The sequence below is a fragment of the Canis aureus genome, chromosome 8, assembly GCF_053574225.1.
Source record: "Canis aureus isolate CA01 chromosome 8, VMU_Caureus_v.1.0, whole genome shotgun sequence".
Taxonomy (NCBI): domain Eukaryota; kingdom Metazoa; phylum Chordata; class Mammalia; order Carnivora; family Canidae; genus Canis; species Canis aureus.
In genome coordinates, this window is record NC_135618.1 from 76953711 (window position 1) to 76980219 (window position 26509).

General features: G+C 44.6%; 1 protein-coding gene and 1 pseudogene across 3 annotated transcripts; both read right to left on the reverse strand.

Annotated features, from left to right (window-relative positions):
* Positions 1 to 48: 48 nt before the first annotated feature.
* On the reverse strand, positions 49 to 26277 carry KCTD7 (potassium channel tetramerization domain containing 7). 3 transcript variants are annotated; one of them, XM_077908348.1, is made up of 6 exons: positions 26072 to 26276; positions 23157 to 23326; positions 19719 to 19897; positions 19601 to 19648; positions 18880 to 19252; positions 49 to 197 (listed from the first exon to the last, which is right to left on the reverse strand). In XM_077908348.1, coding segments are annotated over exons 1-6 (915 nt in total). In that variant the 5' UTR covers positions 26216 to 26276; the 3' UTR covers positions 49 to 196. The 3 variants fall into 3 exon arrangements, with proteins under 3 accessions (XP_077764474.1, XP_077764472.1, XP_077764473.1); XM_077908346.1 differs by lacking the exon at positions 49 to 197 and adding an exon at positions 9003 to 9276 and having other exon boundaries at positions 26072 to 26277; XM_077908347.1 differs by lacking the exons at positions 49 to 197; positions 19601 to 19648 and adding an exon at positions 9003 to 9276 and having other exon boundaries at positions 26072 to 26274.
* On the reverse strand, positions 4271 to 7159 carry LOC144319770 (ATP synthase F(0) complex subunit e, mitochondrial pseudogene; annotated as a pseudogene).
* Positions 26278 to 26509: the final 232 nt, after the last annotated feature.

Here is a 26509-nt window from a genome sequence, read left to right on the forward strand (position 1 = left end):
CGTGCTCGTGCTCCCCGTCTCGAGAATGCTGGGGGCGGCGGCGGCGGCTGTCCCGGGGCGTCCGGGGCGTTAACTGGAGCACAACAGAGACCAAAACGGCCGTATCTGAAGGCAGAGCTGGGCTGGCGTCCCAGCTTCCCTAAGCGCTGCCTCTGTGATCTTGGACAGGTTGCCTAGTTCCTGTCTTTATTCATTATCTGCAAAACGGAGATTGATTTTTCCTAAACGCTGAGCGATGGCAGAACATGCCACCCCAAAACATGCCCCTTGGGCATAAGGATTATTGTGAGAGTACACACAAGACAAGCTCTGAACACAAACTAGAATATTCCTTTATAAGGGAAATGTACATTTGCAAGGAAATCTCCCTCTAAAGGTGTCTCCCTCTCTATACCTACAAGAGGATGACAACCGCAAGACTTCTCAATGGAGAAGACGCTAACTCTGCAGAGCAGACCTTAAGCTTCTTTACTTTTCTTTCCCTGGTCGTCCCGTGACTGGCCCTTCAGTTACCCACCCAACCCCCCCCCCACACACACACACACCTTTCTCTTGTCCACCTGAAGATGGTATTTAAGTTAGCAGTCTTTTCCCTGGTCTCTCTTACGTATGTGGAGGTATCCGTGTTAATAAATTTCTATTTGTTTTCCCCTTGTTAATCTGCCTTTTACTTCTCAGGCAAGAACTCAGAAGAGTACAGGGAAAGTTCTTTCCCTTCCCCTACAACCACACTGTATACTAGGCTGAGGATACTGGACAGTATAAAACAAAAGTACCTACATACTGAGAAGCTTACATCCCAGAGGAGACAACAAACAAGTTATTTACAGTAGTACAAGAGATGGTGATCATTGTTATGAATAAAAGGAATAATGCAAGGAAGAGGAATAGAAAGCACAACGGAAAGTCTGCAGTTTTAGAGTGCAGGGGAAAGCCCTGACTGAGAGACACTTGAACACAGGGTGAGGGAGCTAGCCATGCTGGTATGCAAATATTCAGGCAGATGTTCTATGGACAGGGAACAAGTGCAAGGGCCTCTTGACACCTCCAACCTATGTAGGTATAGCAGAGCGATTAGGGGGAGGTATAAGAGATCAAAAGGTAATGGGCAAAGTAAGTAAGGGGCTAACCCCTAGGTCAATGTGGGAAGGAACCAGCAAAAGTGAGGACACTGGTAGGTCTGACTCATTGGGGCCTTAAGTGGGACAAACTACCAGACATGCCTTCTCCCTCAGAGAAGGTGGGGTGGGAGACTATTGGAAAGGGGCACCTAAGGTTATATGGCTTAACCATATAACCAAAGGTTTAACTATGAAGCCATGTTTTATTTTAGGTCTTGAATTCAGTGGTTCTTGATAGGTATATGGATATTCATTGTATTATTTTTAACTTCAAAATGTGTTATTTTTGTATATGAATTTATGTTTTTAGAGAGGGAGAATCTTTTTAAAGATTTTTTTATTTTAGGTCAACCCGGGTGGCTCAGCAGTTTAGTGCCGCCTTCAGCCCAGGGCCTGATACTGGAGACCCAGGATCGAGTCCCACATCGGGCTCCCTGCGTGGAGCCTGCTTCTCCCTCTGCCTGTGTCTCTGCCTCTCTCTCTCTCTGTGTCTCTCATGAATAAATAAATAAAATCTTTTTTAAAAAAAAGTCTTATTAAATGCTCATTTCCTTCATAAGGCATTGTAGAAAGATTATGTATGTTTCATATGACTATAGAGTGCCTGGAAGTAATTTAGAGTATTGTTGAATAAACACTTAGAGGAGAAACAACAGTGGACTTATCTTTTTCCCCCACTTGACATTATATAACTTATATTTTGTTTGATATTTGGATAAAACTCCTAAAATGCTTTGAGAAAAAGCTGTACTTTCATGGTGCTGCTTTTCAAGTTAGATTGTGAGATTCCTGTGTTTGATGAAGTCCCTGCCGGTGGGGTAGAAAGTGTGATTTTTATTGTATAGTAGAACGTTTTTAATGTTTCTGTTAATGATCAGAGTATGAGTTCATGAATGGATTAGATTATACACACTAAGATTCGTAAGCTTTTTATTTTCCTCAAATGACATCAAGGAGATTGCTGAAATCCCTGAAGCAGGAATGTAGCAAAATCTGTGAGGCAAGAATGAGGCAAGAGCCTTTAGGACTCTAAATTCTGTGTTGTCTCACCTTTTTTTTTTTTTTTTTAAGAGATTTTATTTATTTATTCATGAGAGACACACAGAGAGAGGCAGACACAGGCAGGAGGAGAAGCAGGCTCCCCACGGGGAGTCTAATGCAGGACTCCATCCCAGGACCCTGGGATCATGACCTGAGCCCACAGCAGATGCTCAACTGCTGAGCCACTCAGGCGTCCCTGATTTCTAGTTTTGTTCCACTGTAATTAGAAAAGACATTTTCTATGATTTTTCAAAATAAATTAAAACTCGTTTTCTGTGATGATTATGTGATGTGGTACAGGTTATCTAATGCTACTGGTGGAAATATTTGCAGTACATAAGCATATCAAATCAATGCATTGTACACCTAAAACACAATGTCATATGTCAATTATATCTCAGTAACACTGAAAATTTTTAATTAAAAAGAAAGACTCAGGGATCCCTGGGTGGCTCAGTGGTTTAGCCCCTGCCTTCAGCCCAGGGCATGATCCTGGGATCCTGGGATCGAGTCCTGCATCAGGCTCCCTTCATGGAGCCTGCTTCTTCCTCTGCCTGTGACTCTGCCTCTCTCTCTCTCTTTCTGTGTGTGTGTGTGGGGGGGGGGGCTCATGAATAAATAAATAAAATCTTTAAATAATCAATAAAAATTTTAAAAAACTCATTTTCTGGACTAAAATATGTTCTACTCTAGACAGTGTTTTATATGCATTTAAGAAAAATGTGTATTCCATTATTGTTAAGTGAAGAGTTCTATATATGTCTGTTAGGTATACCTTGATTATAATGTCATTCAAATACTCTTTCCTTCTTTTTTTTTTTAAGATTTTTATTTATTTATTCATGAGAGACACACAGAGAAAGAAAAAGGCAGAGACATAGGCAGAGGGAGAAGCAGGCTCCATGGAGGGAGCCCAACGTGAGACTCGATCCCAGGTTTCCAGGATCAGGCTCTGGGCTGAAGTCTGCGCTAAACCGCTGAGCCTCCAGGGCTGCCCTACTCTTTCCTTCTTAATCTTTTTTTCTGGTTGTTCTATCCATTATTAAAAATGGGTTACAGAAATCTCCAACTATGGTTGTAGAACTATCAATTTCCCTTAATTCTGTTCTTTTGTTTGTTTGTTTCATATGCACTTGGTGCTCGTATGTTAGATGCATATATGCTTATAATTGTATTTTTGGATTAAACCTTATTCTGTATATAATGTCATTATTTCTTTTTTATTTTAAAGATTTTTTTAAATATATATATATATATTTTCTTTTTTTTTTTTTTTTTTTTTTTTTTTATGATAGGCACACAGTGAGAGAGAGAGAGGCAGAGACACAGGCAGAGGGAGAAGCAGGCTCCATGCAGTGAAGCCGATGTGGGACTCCATTCCTGGTCTCCAAGATCAGGCCCTGGGCTGAAGGTGGCGCTATACCGCTGAGCTACCCAGGTTGCCCCATGTCGTTATTTCTTATAACTGTTTTTCTAATGTAAAATCTATTCTAATAATATAGCCATCCCAAACTCCTTTGTTTGCTGCTTGCATGGAATACATTTTTTCATCTGTTTACTTTCAACCTCTTGGTGTCTTTGAGTCTAAAGTGAACCACCTTTTACAGACAACATATAGATGTAGCTTTTAAGAAAACATACTCTGCCCATCTCTGACGTTTAATTGGAGACTTTAATCCATTTACCCTGAAGTAATTACTAATAATGACTTCTGCCATTTTGCTCTTTGTTTACTATATGTCATATATTTTTTGTTCCTCAATTCTTCCATTACTGCAGTTTTTGTTATGTACTTATTTTTCTATAACCTACCATTTTTTGTAAAGATTTTATTTATTCATTACAGACAGAGAGAAAGGCAGAGACACAGGAAGAGGGAGAAGCAGGCTCCATGCGGGGAGCCTGAGGTGGGACTCGATCCCGGGACTCCAGGATCACACCCCAGGCCGAAGGTGGCGCTAAACCGCTGGGCCACCGGGGCTGCCCTATAACCTACCATTTTGATTCTCTTCTCTTTTCTGTATATTTTAAATTTTATTTTCTTTTTTTTTTTTAAGATTTTATTTATTTATTAATGAGAGACAGAGAGAGAGAGAGAGGCAGAGACATAGGCAGAGGGAAAAGCAGGCTCCATGCAGGGAGCCTGATGTGGGACTTGATCCTGGGACCCGAGGATCACAGCCCTGGTCAAAGGCAGGCGCTAAACCGCTGAGCCACCCAGGGATCCCTAAAATTTATTTTCTTAGTGATTAGTTTTAGGATTACAATTAGCATCTTAAATTTATAACAACATAGTTTGAATACCAACTTATTTAAAATTGTATATATTCTGTACCTATAAATCTGTCCCTTTCATTTTATCTTGTTATTGTCACAGATTTCATCTTTATAAATTGTATGCCTATCGACACAGGTTTTTCTTTTTTTTTTTTTTAAGATTTTATTTATTCATGAGAGACACAGAGAAGCAAAGACGAGACACCAGCCGAGGGAGAAGCAGGATCCCTGCGGGGAGCCCAATGTGAGATTCAGTTCTGGAACTCGAGGATCACGTCCTGAACCAAAGGCAGATGTTCAACCGCTGAGCCACCCAGGCGTCCCTTAACACAGGTTTACTATTAATGTTTTTATGTACGGGTCTTTTAACTCACATAGGGAAAAGCCTTTTTAAAAAGATTTATTTTTTAAAAAATATTTTATTTATTTATTCATGAGAGAGGCAGAGAGAGAGCCAGAGACACAGGCAGAGGGAGAGGCAGGCTCCCTGTGGGGAGCCTGATGCTCAACCGATGGAGCCACCCAAGGGCCCCAATATTGGCTTTTATATCTGGCTGGGTATTTATCTTTCCCAGTGTTATTTCTCCATGTAGTTTTAACTTACTGTCTAGTGTCATTTGCTTTTCAATCCAAAGGACTGGAATTCCTTTGGGCATTTCTTATAGTACAAGTCTGCTAGTAATGAATTCCCTTAGCTTTTATTTATCTGGAGATGGCTTAATATCTCCTTCATTCTTGAAGAATAATTTTGCCAGATATAGCCCCTTTTTTAAGATTTATTTATTTATTTGAGAGAGAGAGTATGAGCTGGAGGAGCAGATGGAGAAGGAGTGAGAATCTCAAGTAGATTCCATGCTGAGCATAGAGCCCAATGAGGAACTTGATCTCTCAATCCTGAGATCACAATCTGAGTTGAAACCAAGAGTTAGATGCTTAAGTGACTGTGCCACCCAGGCACCCCTAGATACAGAATTCTCGGTTGACAATTTTTTTTTTTTTTAATTCATGAGACACAGAAAGAGAAAGGCATAGACATAGGCAGAGAGAGCAGCAGGTTCCCTGCCAGGAACCCAATGCGGGACACGGGACTCGATCCTGGAACCCCAGGATCACACCCCAAGTCGAAGGCAGACGTGCCCAACCGCTGAGCCACACAGGTGTCCTATCAGTTGACAGGTTTTTCTTTCAACACTTCAAATATTATGTCATCCCACTGCCTCTGACCTCCATAGTTTCTGATGAGAAATCAGTTTATATTCTTACTGAGATCCGTTTTATGTGATGGGTTTCTTCTCTCTCGCTGCTTTCAAGATTCTTTTTCTTTGACTTTCTTACAGTTTGATTATGTTCCTTGGTGTGGACCTCTTTGAATTTATTTCACTTGGAGTTCTTTAAGCTTCTTGAATTTGTGTTTTTAAAAATGTATTCATGAGAAACATAGAGAGGCAGAGACACAGGCAGAGGGAGAAGCAGCCTCCCTGCAGGAAGCCTGATTTAGGCCTCAAACCCAGGACCCCAGAATTATGCCCTGAGCCAAAGGCAGATGCTCAACCAGGTGCCCCTTTTATATATTTGCCCCATTTGCTTTATCATTTGTTCAAGCTTTCTCCCTACACACACACACACACACACACACACAGTTTTCCTGAAGAATATAACTAAGTTGCAGACATCATGCTTCTTGATTCCTACATATTTCAGTGTGTATTTCCTAAGAAAGATATCTTCTTAGAAAACCAAAGCAGAGGGACACCTGGGTGGCTCAGTGGTCCCTCTCCCTCTGTCCTAACACCGCCCCCCCCCCCCCCCCCGGCTCATGCTCACCTGTGCTCTGTTCTCTCAAATAAATGAATAACTAAAATCTCTGGGGGGAAAAAAAAGAAAAAAAGAACTTTCCTCTCTACTTCTTTTATGTAACTATTTCTGCCAACATAAATCCATGGATTCTTATTTTATTCAGTGGGTTATAACCCATTACAGTTGGCCCTTGAACAATGTGAGGGTTAAAGATACTGACCTACTGTTGAAAATCTGCAAATAACTTTTGGCTTCCCAAAACTGAACTACTAAAAGTTTATTGTTGACTGGAAGCCTTATTGATAACATAAATAGGTGTTAATACATATTTGTATGTTATATATATTATAACATGGTATTCTTACAATATAATGAGTATAGTAATAGTATAGAGTGATGTTAAGCATCTTTTCATGTGTCTGTTGGCCATTTGGATGTCTTTTTTGGAGAAATGTCTGCCTATTTTGGGGGGGTTAGGCGGATTAATTTTGGGTATTGATTTGTATAAGTTCTTTATATATTTTGGATACTAACCTTTTATCAGATATGTCATTTACAAATATCTTCTCCCGTTCTATTGGTTACCTTAGAAGACAACTGTTGTGTCCTTTGCTGTGCAGAAGAAGCTTTAGATTTGATGTAGTTTACAGATCTTTTTTTTTTTTTTTGAGCATCACACAAAACAGAGAACTTTATTCATCCATACCATTCCAGAGAAAAGCAGGCTCACTTTGTCTCAATGTGTTTCCATTTATCCTGCTTCTTTTCCTCCTTAGCTTCTATATCCTTCTTTCCACTTCTGCCAGAGGTTTCAGGTAGTGATAGCACTTGGCTCCATAGGCCATACCAAGGAATAGAGAAGAGTAGTGGCTGCGCTTGATGAGCAGAGACCTGCACTGGTAGCACCATCTTGTCTGTAGCCTTAACCAGATTTTTTTTGATAAATACAGAAAAGTACTGTAAATGTATTTTCTCTGTTTATTCATGAGAGACACAGAGAGGCAGAGACACAGGCAGAGGCAGAAGCAGGCTCCATGCAAGGAGCCTGATGTGGGACTCGATCCTGGGACCCTCAGCCAAAGGCAGCCACTCAACCACTGAACCACCCAGGTGTCCCCGTATAACATTCTCTTTTCTCTAGTTTACTTTATTGTAAGAATACAGTATATTTTATATATATAACATACAAAATATATTGACTCTTTATGTTGTTGGTAAGGTTTCCAGTCAGCAGTAGGCTACTAGTAGTTAAGTTTTGGAGGAGTCAAAATTACATGTGGATTTTCTTCTGCCAAAGGGGTCAATGACCCTAACCCCTGCATTGTTCAAGGGTCAAATATACCATCAGATTTTAAAGGTGTGGTGGTGGGGAAGCTGGAGCTCTACAGGTACTGAAATGGACAGATCTCCAAAAGATAGTGTTAAATGAGAATAGTAAGGTGTGGTGGTATGCTACCTTTTGTTTTTTTTTTTTTTTTTTTGGTATGCTACCTTTTGATTTCAATATAGATATATATTCTCCTAGGTTGTATATCTCCTTCTAATATATATGTGTGTGTGTGTGTGTGTGTGTGTATGATATATATTCATATGTTCTGTTCTACAGTATATATATTCATACACAGAGAAAAAAAGGGAAAGAGAGATACATGTATACATTCTAAAATAGCTATTGTATATATAGGAAGAAAATTATTTTTAAAAATTGGGTCATGTGATTGTGGAGGCTTGGTGAGTCCAAAATCTGACAGGGGAAACTAGCAAGCAGGAGGCTCAGGAAAGAGTTGCATTTCAAGTCCAAAGGCAGTCTTCTAATGAACCAGGAAAAACTAATACTGTAGATGAAATCTTAAGGCCATCTGCTGTCCGAATTCCCTAGTGCTTGGGGGAAGCCAGTCTTTTGTTCTATTCAGACCTTCAACTGACCCATACTATGGAAGGCAATCTGCTTTACCCAAAGTCCACTGATTTGAATGTGAATCTAATCCAAAACACCCTTACAGAAACAACCAGAATAATATTTGATCAAATATCTGGGCAGTGTGGCCCAAAAGAGTTGACAGATAAAATTAACCATCACAACTCTGCCCCTTGTCAACTTAACACCCATCTCTTTAAATCATACTTAATCTGCTACTGAAATCTCTTTACCTGGTGGGATGACCCAAACTTTCATTCATGAAAGGTTTGGGCCATTATTAGTCCTACCTAGATTGGGTTGTTGTTTTCCATTGACTTTAATCACAGGGTATGGTAATAGTAAAATACCCTTAAAGGTCTCCTGTCCCTACACTGGAAGGTTGTTTGACAGACTTTGAGTGAGTACCTCTTTTCCAGGCACTGTTTTAAGCACTGGGATAGTTGTGAATGAGAGGCAAAATCTCTGCCTTAAGGGAGCTTATTGAGCTTATTTAAAAGGAAATAACCTAAGATTATTACTATTGGTAATAAATGCTATAAAGGAAATAAATCAGGTAATGTGGTAGGTAGATAGACAATAATGGAAGTATGCTTTACATGGCATGATCAGACAAGGTGTCACTGAACACAAAATAGGAAAGTGAACCAGCCCATGAGAAGGCTAGGGGAAGGGCAATCCAGGGAGAGGGAATGCCAATCACAAAAATCTGAGACAGGAATGGAAAAAGTCCAGAGTAGAAGATGGGAAACAAGGAACAGAGTGGTATAATGAGGCTGGGAATGCATAGGAACCAGATCAAACATGGTAAGATCTTTCAATTTCATTCTAAAAACAAAATGTTTTAAGTAGGCATGCTGGAGGATCTAATCAACCTTTTCGAGACTATTTTGGAGAATAGATTGGAGGGGATAATCAGGGATCAAATTAAGCCAAGAAGCCTTTGTAGTAATGCAGAGTGAGAGATGATGGTGATTCAGACAGGTGAATTTGTGATGTTTTCAAGATACATCCTGAAGACAGATTCAAGACTTGGCGATGGACTGCAGCAGGTGAGGTAAGGAGAGGAGTTCAAGATGACTCTCAGGTTTTTGTTGACTACGTGAATGGTGGTGCCATTTCCTGAGATAGAAAAGATGGAATAAGGAAGATATTTGGGGTAGGAAGAGGAAATAAAGAATTCCATTTGGATATATTAAGCTTGAGATGGCAAATAGATACTGAAGCAGCAGTATTTAGCAGGTTATTGGGTATGTAATTCAAGGCTGAGGAAAGAGGCCTGGATAGAAGTATAAATTTGAGAGTCATCAGCATATAGATATGTTAGTTATTGATTGCCTCTTATCTCCATATTCATCCTTCATTGCTTCTGCAAAAATTGGGTTGGAACCTTTGAATATTTTTTCCTTTACCAGTTAACATGGTATTAAGCTTGATAGTAAAGGATACTGGTGAGATATTGCTAAGAGGAAAGGTATTTTCCTTTCTGCGCCCCCCCCCCTTTTTAAAGATTTTATTTATTTATTCATGAGAGACACACAGAGAGGCAGAGACACAGGCAGTGGGAGAGGCAGGCTCCCTGCAGGGAGCCCAATGCGGGACTCAATCCTGGGTCTCCAGGATCAGGCACTGGGCTGAAGGCGGTGCTAAGCCGCTGAGCCACCCAGGCTGCCCTTCCTTTCTGCTTCTGGTGTAATTGTTCACAGCCCAGCTTCCCCAGCACCCAGCTCCTGCAGTGCATGGTAATCAGCAGCACAAAGATGCCAGCAGCTTTCCCCAGCACTCACCTTGGGTAGTTTTGTAGTGTATTGACTTTGTTTTCTTTTTTTTTTTTTTTTTAAGTTTTATTTATTTATGATAGTCACAGAGAGAGAAAGAGAGAGAGAAAGAGAGAGAGAGGCAGAGACATAGGCAGAGGGAGAAGCAGGCTCCATGCACCGGGAGCCCGACGTGGGATTCGATCCCGGGTCTCCAGGATTGCGCCCTGGGCCAAAGGCAGGCGCCAAACTGCTGCGCCACCCAGGGATCCCTGTAGTGTATTGACTTTGATAAAACACTTCCCTGAACAGATTTTCCCAGCACCCTAGGGGATGGATTTCCAGTAAGTTCCATTAAGCATAGCACTCCAGTGACTTCTCTGCCTTTCAGTAAACCATGGCTATGTCCCCTCCAAAAAAGTCTGATACCAGCCCTCGGGGAGGAGTTTTTCTTCCTTGGATCGTCTATTCCTAGCTCTATGTGCTACTCCTATATTCTTTATAGTTATCACTACTATTCATTAGCCAAACCTTCATTATTCCAATCCAATTATAATTCGCAGCTATTTATATTAAAAATATAAATTGGGGCACCTGGGTGGCTCAGTGGTTGAGCATCTACCTCATGGTTCAGGTCATGATCCCTGGGTCCTGGGATCAAGTCCTCCATCAGGCTCCCTGCAGGCCGGTGTTTCTGCCTCTCTCTGGGTCTCTCATGAATTAAAAAAAAAAAAAAAAAAAAAGATATAAATTGTTCAGATTACTGCATTGTTTTTTTTTTCTCTTGACTAATACAAATGACTCAATGCAATTCAGGCAAGATCACTGAAGAAGGAGGCAGTACAGACTGATAAGGTCATATAAGGTCCCAAGAAGTCTCTATGTTACTCTCCATTTTGAATGGGTTAGATGTAAAGGCACATGGAATAGCAATAGGTGGAGCAGAAGCAACAGAGTTCAATTTCCTCTCCTGTCACCCCAGTCAGCCATTATAAGACAACACAGCCCCTTTTTGTGACACGTCAGCAGGGTCTGAATTTTGGTTGGCCTCTGCTGCATGTGGTACCTACCTGCATTGCAGCCTGCAAAGGCTTCTCTGTTAGCTACAACCAGAGTTGGAATTTCCCTACTGGCCTCTTTCTTGGGATCTTGCATTTATTTGGAGTATCTTCTGAAGCCAAAATGTTTGAAAAACATTGGCCTGCCTTCACTGTGTAGAGCAAGCTCCCGGTTTCACCTTGAGTACTCCAGGCAAGGTAGACCGACATCCCTGAGTTCTTTCAAATGCTGCCCCTAGACCTTGAATCTGTTGGTTATATTGCAACTTTCACACCTACAAGAGGTGTTGGCCTGCCAATATCAGCATCAGAGACACGCAGAAACAAGTGACAGAGGCTGCCCATGCTTATGCCTCCTTGTGACCCCTGTCAAGGCACTGAAGTATGTCTTGGTTGTGTAGGGCCAAAATAGGAGAAAAGATGTACAGGGTTTTCAGTTATTGGAATTAGGGGTCCTTAACAAGGGGTCAGGTGAAACCCCTTCCTAAAAAGACAGGATGATCATGTGGAGAAGTTGAGGATGAATGAATGGCTACTGCCTATAACCCCCAAAGTCATGGGTAGTTGAGTATCTGGAGACCCTTCCACCTAACAAACATCACTTTCTTGTACATTATCATGAGGAAACCTGGGTTGGATTATCTGGAAATTCTACCTCTGTATCTTAATCCACAAACCCGGGCTGTCCCAGGGGTGCTGCTGCCATAAAGGAGTCAGGAATGCCATCCCAGCAGGGAACAGCACTGACAGGGTTCAACTCAGGCAATAAACCCCATGTCTGTGGAATCCTCCGGGATAAAGGCCCAGCCAATATAAGTGGTAGAACATCCCTGCAGGTGACTCTAAGGGTCTTCCTCATGTTCTGCTTCCCTGAACCGATGAGAATTTCCAAAGAGAGCTGCATTTGTTAGCATAAAATTAGGCAATTGGGGGAATGCCTGGATGGCTCAGCGGTTGAGCATCTGCCTTCAGTTCAGGGCATGATCCCGAGATCCAGGATCTAGTCCCATGTTGGGCTCCCCGCAGGGAGCCTGTTTCTCCCTCTGCCCGTGTCTCTCATGAATAAATAAGATATAAATAAGATAAGATCTTATAAATAAATAAGATCTTTAAAAAAAATTAGGCAATTGGATAGACTATTCCCTGAATATGTCTGGAAGCAGATACATTCTGCCTTGACTTCTGGGACTGCCAAGTGAACAATGCCATCCTCATTTCAGCCAATAGTGATGTGGTCAGCTCACCAGGGAAGTCCCTATTTTTGTTAGGAAGCTCTTGGTGAATGTAGTTTCCAGGAAAAGTATTTTGATTTTCCTTTCCAAGTAGAGGAGGGTGAAGCTAACTTATCTGTTCATTAGGGTCTTACAAGTATCTTCTGCTGCCGTGGTGGAAGTAGACACAGAGCTTAGAGAGAAGGGCTGAAAATGCTCTTCAGATCCTAGCAGGCCAGATGAGAAAGCTGAATTGGAAAGTCAGGGACCTCAGTGTAAAGAGCACCTAACTGCCTGAAAATAAGTTGGGAGCAGTGCTGGACAGTGTCACTGCTAGGACTGGCTACCAAATGCTGGGTGAGGGATTGGTCAGAAATGGAACCACCTTTAAAATGATAAAGACAGGGCAGTCATGAGTGGCAGGGGTGGGTGGTGGTAGTGGTGGAGATGACATGGTGAGAGTAGGGACAGTGGGCAACATAAGCTGAGGCAGAGCTGAAGGTAAGGATGTAATGTTGGAAAACACACTAATAAAGACACTTATAGAAGTTGATACACATTCTGGGGACTTAAACCTACTCATGATACCATCCAATCCCTTTACAAAAATAAAAAGGTATAAATATTTCAACTCAACTCTTAACATACATTTCTTTTAATGGAGGTCAAGCTCCAAGTTTTGTGGTGCTTTGGGGTTCTATTTCTTAATTTTAGTAACAAAAGAGAAGTATATATATATCTATTCCAAGATCTACTAGGGCTAGGCCATCTGCCAAGATCACATGATATAGGAAAAAACCCAAGAGTCTGTAATATATTAGGAGAATCTTCTAAAAGTCATGGTTTGTGGGTGATTCAGGTTGCTACTGAGATCACAGAAGGGTGGAAAAGATACATCACATGATTCGGGCCCCTTTTATGAAGCACTTCTGGACAGTTGAAGATGATTCAATTCAAAGTCTTTCCTGCAGTTGCCTTGGATTTTTTTCTGGATGTACAACAGTCCTGAACGTTTCTACTTAGTTGCAGGTGGTTGGAGGTGTCCAGCACTGCTCCCAACTTATTCATGTCACTGCTCAGGAAGAACAGTTATGTGAACGAAGAAGTCCTTAGCAGTCAGGAATGGGACTACCCTGTTCCTAAGTCTGAACATGTTACTGCATGTATGCGGGTGGATGGGGGATTCTGGAGGAGGTAAAAGCGTGGCCATTGGATCTCGTAGATAACCTGGATCTATGACTTCTGGAATAACACTGTCAGTTTTTCTCTGTATTTAGACTTTAGAAGAAGATATTCATCTTAGGGAGAAATGAGATACCTAATGTTCACAGTTAATAAGATCACTGTAGAAATGACTAGAGAAGGAAAGAAAAGCACATAATTACCCTTGGTCAGAACAAGAACTACCTTCATTAGCATCCTATTCATCTAGGTGCTTCATTTTAAAGTTATGTTAGAAATAAAGTTTAAAACTGTGTTTAAAAAATAGAGAACAAAAAAAAATAGAGAACACTAAAATACAGGATAGGAAGAACAAAATGGTAAGGAATCAAAAGAAAATTAAAGGTAAATAAAAGCTAAAGGAACATGCTGTAAGTTAAACAAATCAAAATGAGAAGTAAGTAAAGCTAGCTAAGAGGTCATCTTCAAAATGATGACAAAGGAATAAACAGGCAGGGTTGACACCCAGAGTCTAAAGGCCATAAGCCCCAAGCCAGACACACAAGAGCCCGAGCTAAATTAAAAAGCCATATATTCCATTATTCTCTTGATGCCAGGGGTCCCTGAAGGAGGGCCGAGGCCTCAGGCATACTTCCCCACATGGTTGGGCTGCATAGCACGTCTGCATGGTGAGGCCTGTAGGCTGCAGGAGTCTGATCCCGGACCATCTCTTGCACACCAGGGTCCAACCAGGCAGCCAGCACCTCTGCTCATCGTCTGTGAGTGGGGCCTGTCTCCAACTAGTGACCGTGTGTCTCTCACTAGAAGGGCAGTACACTGGAGACCCCAGCTAGCCCCTCAATGCTCAAGGGCACGCAAGACCCACACATCAAAGAAAGTCTCTCCTTTCCTTCTAGAGTATCTGCTCTTCAAATTTTCACTGGTAGAAGCTAGGTGAAGCCCTAAGCCTGATAGGTGGGACACTGAGCTGCCAAGAAGAAGGGAGGGCTCTACTGAACACCTGTGAGGATTTCAGAAAAGGACCCTGGGTTTGAATCCTGACTTTGTTACTTACTGGCTATGTGCCTTTGAGGAAATTACACCTTCATGTTGTTCAGTTTCCAACTTGTTAAGTACCATTAGTGTATCATTACCATGTGATTGTGTGCGCAATAAGTAGGTCAGGGAATAGACTTGGCACAGGTAATGCAGTGCTTCTGTTTAAAAGTCAGTGTAATCAGAGATTAAGGAGGCAGTTGGAGGGTGGCACAGCTAACCCAACATTTCAGAACTCACCTTTCTGGGTTAATCCATGAAATGACTCCAAGGGACATCTTGATGAGGACACTTACTAGCCAGGAAGATGTCAAGTCTGCTTTCAGAGGAAGGGCAACTTATGTCCATTTTCCTTAAGGAAGGGTCTTAACCACTGAGGCTCACATAAGCTTAGAGCCATTTATGTCTCCCTTGAAAGAAGTGGAGGGCTTTCTGTCAGAACCACCTGACATGGTTGTGAGCCTCAAAGTGACTATTGTGGTATTTTCTTCCCCTGGATACCTCTCAATATAAGAGGGCAGAGCTGTATGCTTAGGCTGGGTGGGCACATTCCCACCTGTGGAACAGAGACAAGGCTAGAGTAACTGCAGAACCACCTTCCATGGGGCCCATCTCCCTTTAACTTCAAGCCAGGGCAGAAGTTCAGCTGTTGGTTTCAGGAAAGAACCTATTTTATTTCGCTGAGCATCCCCAAACATATCATATCTTAAGCACAAATCAAGACATTATTTGCTGGCACAGTGCGGGGCAGAGGAGGGATGAAATAAGTCTCTAGAAAAGAAAGGCACAGCACCCAGGTTCTAATTCTTTAATGCCACGTGAGGGTATTGGGGCTCCATGCACCAAAGCGCTCACAGACAGGTAGTAAATAAACATAGGAAGTGTTACACCATTTACACAAACCCAATACCATACAGAAGGAAGACAGTGGACCCAGGTGACCTCCCGTGCTCCAGAAGCAAACTGTTCCTATACCCAATCTTTGTTCCCGCCTCCTCAACCCCTGCCAACCCACCCTTCCCCCAATTAACATATGTATACATATATGTTTCTTCCGGAATTCCAAAAAGTGCCTCTTCCACTCCAGTTCCCCACACTCCGGCTTCTGATGAATAAAGCCTCCTCTTTTAAGGATCACAAGCAGGCACTACCTTCATGAAAGATCCCCAGCAAAAAGGTACCCAAGAAAGCTTAACTCAGAATCAAATATGGCCAGAAGGTATACCAAAGGATATTTAAAATTCTATCTGGGATCAAAATGATCAGCAGGACTAGTTTTTGTTTTGTTGTTGTCATTTGTCTTAACCTCTTCAGGATCCAGCTTAGACCAAGATAACACACTGAGGCTCACCCAACTTTGTGGTTTGCAAATGTCATTCTTCTAGTCCTCCAACAAGCAACCCAGAACAGGAAGATTATGTCACCTGACCAGCCTGAGGCACAAGGCTCAGACAGCTCCCAGAATATCCTAAGCCCCAGGAAGAAAGAATAGAAACTTTCAGAGCACAGTTGACTGCTTTCCACATGATAAACACTGGACAGCCTCGTGAGTTAACCAAAGGTAGAAGAAGGATGGTGATGACTCCTCTATTTCTTCTATTTAGAGCGTTACCCAAAGAACTCCTCCATCTGGGATGCTGTGATGTGTTTCATTGTGGTTTTGTTTCAATCTTTTTTGTTGCCATTAAGTTTTTCATTTTATTGAATTTTGTTATGGCTGCTATTGCACCATACAATCCTATCTCCTAAAACTTTTACCTTCCCATCCAGTGAGCATGACGCCTGGGAGAAAAGGTGCCCAAAGTCAAACATAATGGAAGCTTCCAAAGGCAGGCACTTGGTTTGACCCATCAATATTACACACAAGAATTCTATGAAAATATATTCCCTTTCCATTGGGAAGAAGCACTCATCCTTTGGAGCCCTCCTTCCTAACCCAACCCTGTTTATGCTCTAGACCTGACCACTTAGAACTGAGAAGGGAAATAACTGGGAGAAGTCACTTCCTCAGATATGACCTTTATTTGGAGACCATTACTACAAAACCACCACATCCAGGAGCACTTTTCATCCTGGCCTTGGCTTCTCATCACAGAATGACCAAACTAGGCCACTGAACTCTTTTATTTCATTTGGAAAGGGCTCTAAGCTGGCTGCCAGTATCCCTACTCTCCCTGGCCTACTGGCCCAGAGCCTTGTCTTTCCCACAGTGGCATAGAGTACACCACTGTAAGGGCAACAAAGGGGCAGAGTGGGTCCCAAGGGGTGTCTCTAGCAAGGGGCATGGGGACAGTGTTCTTATCCCCTGATCCTGTGTCCCTAAGCTAGTCTTTTTTTTTTTTTTTTAAGACTTTAATTATTTGAGAGAGAGAGCGTGCACAACAAAGAGACGAGTGGGCAGGAGGGGCAGAGGGAATGGGGGAAGTAGGCTCCCTGCTAAGTGGGGAGCCTGAGGTGGCTCAATCCCAGGACCCCAGGATCATGACCCGAGCTGAAGGCAGACACACCCAGCAGACCGAGCTGCCCAGGCGCCCCCCCCAAAGCTAGTCTTCAGGGCCTGTTTTTGAGCAAACTTGCATTTGATCAAACAAGTCACGATCTTATACGTATGAATTCTAAATAACCAAGTACTGTGATACTCTGTGCCAGGGGTGGGAACAAGAAGGAACCAAGGCCAGTTTACTGAAAGCATTGGGATTAATTGTCTGCTTTCTACTCACACTGCCTTTCTTCTCAATACCTTGCCTCAGTGTCTGTCCAAAGATGGATTTGTATTAGTCAGTAACATCAACTAGAGTAATTGAAACGAAAGACTTCTGTTAGAACAAGACATGAGCCATGCTACCAGACTAAGCTTCAAGCAGGGACACCAACTCGAGAATCGTGATGATTTCATTTGTGGATGAGAACAATAGCAAGAACATATATCTCAGAACCTGAATGACCGACTGCACTTTCCTCTTAGAGCTCAGTCTATACTTCTGTTCCACCATATGAGATAAAATGTAAGAGTGCAAAACCACACCCTGGAATCCTGTTCCACAGAGGGCTAGAAGGTCACTGCCCCATGAAGGAATCCAGCCAGGTCCCAGGGCTCCGCCTTCTCTTCCTCAAAGGTATGCAGATGTCTTCAGTTCCCCCTCGCCCTACCTCACCAATCCAGTCTAGTAGGACTGAAAGTAGTGACGCTGTCCTCACCAAGTTTTTACATATAAAAAAAGTCTCTATACACTCACGATCACAGGGAAAAGCCTTTAATGCAGCACAGAAATGTTATGTTCCAATTACTGATGCTGCATAGCTCCTCCTTTAGGAAATGCATGCATATCCTGCTTAACTGCCCCAGCTTGCAGATGGAGCAAGAAGAAAATGCAGTGGGAGCTGAACCTTGTGGATCGTTACCTCTCTGAGATGTGGAGGGTAAAACATGATGAAGCTTTGCTGCTATCATCCTACAGTTCCTGGTATAGCTGTGCCTCCCCCCAATCCTTTCTTTGCTTCCTCAGAACAGAAACTCTCCTAGGAGAATGTGAGCAGCAAGAACAGGGTTTAAAAAAGAGGGGGCTTCTATCTATGGAGGTTCACCACAAATTGGATGCTGACACATGAAATGGCAGCCAAAGAGATTCTGAGCCTCCAGAAAGGATGTTTCGTCTCAAAGAAAACAGAAGATCTACGCAACTTGCCTGCTTGACTCAGGGAATCTTCGAAAGGAACCTCTGAAATCTGCATAACAGCCCTGAGAAGATAACTGTTCAAGCAAGGAAGGTTGGTGGAAAGTAGGAGAAGCCAAGGCCCTGAGGTAGGGCTGTAAACATTGTGCTTTTCTAAGGCCAACCTGGTACATGGCTTTGGCAACTATGGTTACATCTCCAAAAGGTGGTGAAGAATATGTTTCAGAAGGAAGAGTCTTTCCACATCCTAAAATAAAGTGTGGAACTATCCCTGGGGGAAGAGGGAGAGAAGATGCTTCTTCTTCAGTCAGGGGCTGTGGGGTGGTTACTTGGGTAAATCCCCCATTATATTCTGTGTTTATACGCTAGGCACAAGGAAGGGATAATTGAACAGGGCTGAGAAAGTGATTATTCCTATATTAGTTTGGTAATGTGGCTCTAAAAAGGGCAGAAACTCTCTTGCAAGGTCAAGAGAGTGACAAAACCTCTCTGGACTTCCTGGTCAAGCCCTAGCTAGCCAGACACCATCAGCCTCAGGCAAAGTCTGCTGTGCCTTGAGGAAAGGTCAGGGGAGTGCAGGTGCCAAGTCCCTGTGGACCACAAGCCCTGAGCCTGACCCCGAGGTACAGCCGGAAGACTGGAGCTGCCGGAAGACCTCCATCCTTTTGGAGCTGTGCCTCAGGACTTGGTCCTCACCTCAGCAGGTCTGGGGCAGTCAGTATCCCTTCCAGGGATCTTATTCCCAGAGCCACTAAAGAGAATGGACACCCTCCCTGACAGGACTCTGTTCCCTACCAGGGCTACTCACCACCATGTGATCTTGAACTCATAGATGGGGCGCTTGCAGTAGTAGTGGTTGATGAGGTGCTTGTCACACACCCCGATGCACTGGTGGTCCACGATGAGGCCCTGGGCTGAGAGGTCTGTGACCAGGCAATGCAGTAGGTCATAAACATCAGCCACAGCCTCCCAGGGCCCAAAAGACACATCCACTTCGCAATGGTGCTCAAAGAGCTGCCCATCACTCTCGCTCCGCTCGAAGCGCAGGGAGTTGAGAAGTGGACACTCATAGGGGGTGATGGGCATCTCTTCCTTGAAGACACAGACCTTGAGCTTGGCAAAGCGGGCCTTCCGCTGTACTGCACGCAGCCGGGCAATCTCCACAATCCGCTCCAAATGGTCTATGGGGGTGAACACAGCAGCCATTACTGGGACAGGGGTCAGGGAGGTGGGGGTGGAGGGTGGGCAAGGTAGTGTCAGGGCACAAAGAGAGAGCCCCAGTGAAGGCAGGGTCCAGCAGGGGAGGGAGGTCCCAGGGAAGGGACTCTGGAGGCCTTTGAAAGGCACAAACATAAATGGGGATCATAAGTTGCCATGACAAAAGGAAACCAAAAAGATGGGATGAAGACAATCCTTTTGAAATGTGATTTGATGATGTCATAGGCAAGGTGGGCCCTATTTAACCTGAATCTTCCCAGTGGGGAAGGTGGGGGGGGGGGTGCAGAAAGGGAAGCAGGAATCTCTCCAACCTTGAGTAATATAGATGAATCTTGGACTCAATTCTTCTGGGTGCAGACCTAGGCATGGACAGATGCCTTACAACCCTCCTTCCCACACCTCCACCACCCTGGGCAGCTGACCCCTCACCTTTGTAATAGGGCATGAGTCCCAGAAATGCCTGGCGCACTTTCTCCCCCTTCAGAGGCTGCATGTTTTCTAGCTGCTCCAGGAGGGGCCCGATGGCATAGTACTGGGCCTCTTTGTACACAGCCCGCACACGCTCCCGGGGCGGCAGGTCCCCTGAGCGCAAGAAATTCAGCACATCTCTGAGCGGGAAGGAAAGACAGTTTGGTGAGAAGGAGCTAATGGACCTGGGCAGTGTCACACAGAGGTTAGAGCACAGAATCTGTAACCAGACTACCAGCTATGTAACCTTGGGTAACTGAACCTAACCTCTCTATGCCTTGATTTTCTTATCTGTAAAATGGAAGAAAATTAAAAACTACCCCAGGGATCCCTGGGTGGCGCAGCGGTTTAGCGCCTGCCTTTGGCCCAGGGCGCGATCCTGGAGACCCGGGATCGAATCCCATATCGGGCTCCTGGTGCATGGAGCCTGCTTCTCCCTCTGCCTATGTCTCCGCCTCTCTCTCTCTCTCTCTCTCTCTCTCTGTGTGACTATCATAAATAAATAAAAAAAAAAAAAAAAAAAAAAGAACTTAAAAACTACCCCATAATGGTATGAAGGGATTAAAGGAGTGAAGAGATAAAAAGTCCTTGGAAAATACATGGCACAGGGTAAGCCCTCAATATACATTAATAGTTTTTATTATCAGTATCATTATTATTATATTTATAATTATTAGGGTTTTTTGTTTTTATTAGGTATTGTTATTGGGTATACATAAGAATACTGGAAAGATGATTTCTAGGTTTATATATATATAATATATATAAATTATATATAATATATAATATATATATAAATTGAGGTATAATTAATGTGCAAAAAAGGTACAAATCTTAATCATATAGTTTGATTTATAACCACCATCTACACCAAGATATAGGACAAAACATTTCCATCTCCTTAAAGTTTCCCTCTGCTTCTTCTCATTCGATACCAGAATTATTCTATCAACAAAGATCAATTTTGCCTCATCTTGAAATTCATAGAAATGGAAGCACACAGTACATTCTCTTCTGTGCCCGGCTTGTCTCCTTCAACAGAATGTTTCTGAGATTTATCCCTTATGTTGTATGTAAAAAACTAAATGGCACGGCATGGTATGGATGTACTGTAATTTATTTACCCTTTCTCTTGTTGATGGACAGTTGAGTTGTGTCCAGTTTGGGGATCTCATGAGTAAGCTATGGTGAATATTCCTGTATAAGACTTTCTGTGGATACACATACCAACTTCTCTTGGGTAAATGTTAGGAATAGAATTGTTCAGTCATAAGGTGAAGTGCATGCTTAACAAAAGGGTTGTAGCATTTTACATTTCCACCAGCAATGTAGAAGGGTTCTCCATCTTCTATATATCCTTGCCATTACTCTTATTTGGTAGCTATACAGACATCAAATGCCTACTCCTAACGCCTGAACAAACTGGTCCCTGGAATGAATAAGATCACATATTGTATTTTCTTAAAATAAAAATTCAGTTCTTTCAATTCTATCTTCAGATTCTTTAGTGCTAAGAGTAATCAGATCCATCACTGGTAGGTGTGGGAAGGTCTTTTCTGTAAAGATATATGAGTAAAGCCAAAGATCAAGATGTTGCCTAAGTAGTTAGTCTATAACCATGACGTAACACCAGCTAACACTTACTAACTACTAATCTGTGTCAGCCACTATTCATGTGTTGTTCCATTTAATCCCTTTAATACATTGTTGGTTAAGTGCCATTTTAGGTCCATTTTATAAATGAGGAAAAAGAGGGGCTCAGGTTAAGGAATACCCTTACTCAAGGAGCCACAGCTAGCAGAAGCCCAGATGCAAACATAATTGACTCCAAGCCCATACCCACAGTGGTCCAGACTCTAGTGCAAAGTGCTATTCACTGATCACAATGGGAAACCGTCCCAGGTGGCAGCCCAATCAGACTTCATCATAGGTGCTGGCGGCATATAAAGTGTACCAGCAGAGAAATGTACCTGACCAAATGCCTTAAACCCCTACTTTATTTTATCTGAGTCTTTAAGCAACTTCATCTGATGATGAATCATAGGCCATAGGAGTCCAACAGCTTGAGGATAAATGCCATTTATCCTGCTTTCTGCCACACCCTTGCCTGTCTCTGACCCTCTCCAGCTATGGCCATGTGGCATGGGCGCATCAACCTAGAGCCAAACTCTGTTCCCTCTCCCCACAACCCCTTTCCAAATCAGTCCTCTAGGATCTTTTTTTTTTTTTTTAGTCCTCTAGGATCTTAAGCAAACCTTGGTCTGCTCCGAAAAACATAACCCCGGGGCAAGGCCCAGCTAAGAGTGTGCTGTGGGAGCTGCCAGCTGGGGCCAGTACTTTCTTCTCCAAAAGAGCCTGCAAACAAAAATCTTTTTATAGCTCTGCAGAATGATGTGACACTTTGTTTTCTCAGCATTGGAGGCAGCTAACAGCCCAATGGGGACACCCAGATGGTTCAAAGTAAATTGTTTGACCAGAGATTCCTTTCTGTGGATAAAAATGACCTTCTTCCCAGTGTGGGCAATCCTACTCGGAGGAGTGATAGAGGAGCAGTGGTTGGAGATCTCATTTCTGCACCCCCACCCCCCACCCCCCTAGTCAATTTGTTGAAGGTCAAGAACCATGCGAGTTCTCTGGTCATCTCCAAAGTTAGGCCGAAGATGCAAAGAGCTTTAGCCACATGCTCTGGAAGGACCTGGCCAGGGGTCATACCAAGGCTCCTTATGTAATTGGCATGGCAGGCCTGTGAGGCAACTATAATTATTTCTCATTTCACAAATAAGGAAACTAAAAACAAATCTTTACATTGCTTATGTGTAAGGTATCAGAAGTCCTTTCTTGGGAAAGGCTATTTTCTCTATGTTTTAGTGTTAAAATGACAGTCACAATTGAAGGTGCTTTTTTAAAAAGACTTTTCTTGGCAAAATTAAAAAATGGCAATCATATATTGGCCCTTCCCTCACCATTTTTGTTCATGCATTTTAAACTATTGAAGGAGGTCTGAGAACCACTGTCACACTCCACATCCCTCCCTAACGGCAACATGGAGCCCCAGAACTTGAATCTGATGATATTCCCCAAGAGATTGTTTTGGAACTCCCCCACCTCTAGGTGGGATCACACCTATTCCACACAGATGACAACGTCCTGGTCTTCAATTTCATAGGACAGCAGCAGTTTCATCACATCCAGCCAGTATGTGTCACCTGGGATTGCTTGTCCTCTCTGGGAAAGAAACTATGACTTCTGATCCCACTCAATAAGCACATTTACTAAATTGCATCTGTACATTTGTTATCTCCTCTCCTAGGTATTATAGAAGACACCAAAGCCCCAAACTGAAGCCCATGACACTTACTCCCTGGGACTACAAAACTGATCACAGAGGGAGAAACATACCCAAAGTGGGTGCCATCCCGGTCAATGAAGTACCGGCCCTCGGCGTCGGTGGGGATGTAATGCCGCCCGCTGAACATGGCCGCCAGCATGGTGTCTTCATAGCGCCGCAGGGTAGATAGGCGTGTGGTGAAGTGAGCCCCTCCAATGTTAAGGGGGACAACCTCAGGAAACTGGAAAGGAACCACCAGTGCTTTCAGCCCGGCACTGGGGAATGAGAGCAGGGGCTGCTCTGTCGGCCGTCTCCTTGGGTCTCATTAGTGCTGCACCATCTGGGCACCCAAGGCTACAATCTGGGAGTCTCTCTGAATGCTCTTCTCTCTCCTCCCTTTCCCTACACCCTTCAGTTGCCAAGTCCACCCCACTGTCCCTCTGATAGCCATTAAATCAGGCCTCCCCATGCCAGTTCCTACTGTCTCTTCTCTAGAATGAACTTAACCATTTTTATGCCCTTGCTTATGCTGTCTTCTCTGTCCAGAACATTCTTCCCACTCTCCCTCTGTCCATCTAGCAAATGCAACTGCCATAGATGTATGCGGTGTGCGTTGCTCACTGCACATGGCACCCGTCTGTGAGTGGTCTGCTAACCCAGCTGTGTGCCCCTTCTCTATTGCACACCAAGGCACCATATAGGTCAGCAGCATCCACTCATTCTATCCCCTGATTCTGTGAACACTTAGGCTCTTTTGTCCCTCACCTGCCCCCAACACAGAGTTAACTAAATAGTCCCTCCATGTGCCCTCACTATGTGCCACGCTCTCCTCTATTATAGTTCCTAGCATGATAGACTGGCAGTTATTTACTCCTGTCAGCCCACCCTTCTAGACGCCAAGGTTCCTGAGGGCAGGGACACGTTTTATTCACTAATCACAAGGTCACCCACAGCAGAGCTCATCGATGTTTGTGGAATCATTCCAGGCATCCACTCTACATTCTCTGTACCTCATCACTTCTCTCCTACTTAATCTGTAGAGTGAGATCAGGCCCCAGCCCAGCTAAGGTTCTGGAGGCAAAGGCAGGGGGAGGAACAGGGAATGATGGTAGAGACTGGCCCAGAGAAGCTCTGGGTTCTCTCAAGTGCTCAGGACCTTTTTTAGGGGTATGGGGGTAAGAGGTGGGAATATCTTTCACTGCTTGTGTTTTTAAAAGAAATGAAGCCAGTTCTCTCTAATTTTCCCACAAACCTCCAGATTAACTACAATTTTATACTAGTGCACACTTTTCAGTATTACAACATCTCTCAGGCTCCAGTGTATATTTATCTAGATAGTCCTTTCCCCTAGCTTTGCAGTATAGTTGACATACAATGTCACATTAGTTTTGGGTATAGACACAGTGATTTGACGGGCCTACACCTTATAGTATGCTGACCACAAGTGCAGGTGCCACCTGCCATGACACATCGCTATTATGGTATCATGGACTGTGCTCCCTGTGCTGTACCTTTTATCCTAGTGACCTTTTCATTCCGTTACTGGAAGCCAATACGTCCTGCTTCCCTTCACTCATTTTGCCCATACCTTCACCTTCCCTCCCCTCTTGTAACCACTGGTTTGGTCTCTGTATTTATGAGTCTATTTGTGCTTTGGTTTTTTTTTTTTTTGTCTTTTAGATTCCATATATAAGTAAAGTAATATGAGCTTTCAAATTCTTTGTGAAATAAAGTAGGATATAAATACATTAAATCAAAGCTACTCAGAGCCTGATGCAGTGCCTGGCTCCCACAGTAAAGACTCAAGTATGCCTTGAATGAATGAGTGAATAAATGAATAAAAAAAAAGTATGTACAGTTCTTGTGTATGTACACACTGTTACTCTTCTGCAACCAAAGGACAGCAAATACCTTCTACTTACTCTATAGCTCCTCTAAAACTACTGTATATGCATACCAAGGACTCAAATATTATTTTGGGATAATAATACTTTACATTTCTGGGGCTCTTTACACCTTTTTCAAGGACACCTCATATCAATCCAAGAGTTTGCTCCATAGTAGAGCTGAAACGACCGAGGCACACAGGAAAAAGCAGTCAAACAGCTTTAGGTCTCCCATGCAACAATGTATCTATGGGGGAACAGGCCTATGGTCTCTGGGTCCTGCACTTTCTTTCAAGCCACATTGTTTCTCCAGTGACAGTGCACAAAAAATAAGCACCACAGCGTTCCTAGGCTTTCCCCCCTCCCCCAGCTGCAAAGAGTACTTCTAGGGTTTTGCTCATTGTCACAAGTGTTTCATGATGTTGAGAGTATAGGCTTCCAATCCCCCCCCACCCCCGTGCCCCCTGAGGCTGCCCCTTCTCCTAGGGCTGCACACATCACAGGCCCCACGTCCAGCACTACCTTAGCTCCTGCCTCCTACCTCCTAGCCTCCTCCTTCGGGGCCCAGGAGGGCTCCACCTCCCTCCTCATGGCCACTTCGGCCCTAAATACGATCCTGCCATACGCGTCAAGCCCGGTGGGCGCAGCACAGCACAGCACAGCGGCTGCAGAGGGAAACCACGGAGCTGTCAGGTGCGCGTGGACACGTGCACCCACCGGCCCGCTCCTCCTCTGCAGAGTCCCTAACCCCCACGGTCGGGGCAGGGGCAGCTGGAGACTGCATTTCCCGGAAGACACTCCCTCTGGGGGCTCCGAGGTCCCCTCCCACCGCCACCCTCCCTCGTCGTCGTCAGGGCCGGAGCGAGCAGTGGGAGCGCGGCAGCCCCGCGGCCGGTGGACCTGGGCGGAGGGGGGGGGCGGGGCGGGGCGGGACGGGGGTGGCGGGCCGCTGTGCGCCCGGGCGAGGCGGCACGCCGGGTGGGCGGGGACGGGCCGCGGGCTGACCGCAGCGTCCGCACCGCTCGCAGCCCGGGGTCAGCCCTGCCGCGCAGCAGCTGCTCCCGGGCGCCCCCCGACGCCCCCGGCGCCCCCCGCAGTACCTCCTGGGGCAGCAGGGGCAGCGCGTGGCCCGCCTGCGTGGCCGTGGGGGTGGCCGGCTCCAGGAAGTCGTCCTCGGCGTCGGAGCTGGACATGGCACCGTCCGGACGACGGCTGTCTGGCTCCCGCCCCGTGACTACCACCATCCCTCTGGCTCCGGGCAGTGGGCGCGGCTGCGGGCGGCGGCGGCGGCGGCGGCGGCGGCGGCCCGGGCACTAGCGCCGAGCAGCCCCCAGCATGACGCGGCGCGGCCGCCGGGCGGGCCGCGGGGCCCAGGGCGCAGCGCGGCGGCGGGAGGGCGGCGGCTCCCTCAGCGCCAGCGGGCTCGCCGAGCAGCGCGCGCACCGCAGGGCCGCCGGCCCGACCCGGCCGCCTGCCGCTATTGGCCGAGGCTCCGCGTGCCCCGCCCCGATGGGCAGGCAGCTCGTCCACTCCAGGAG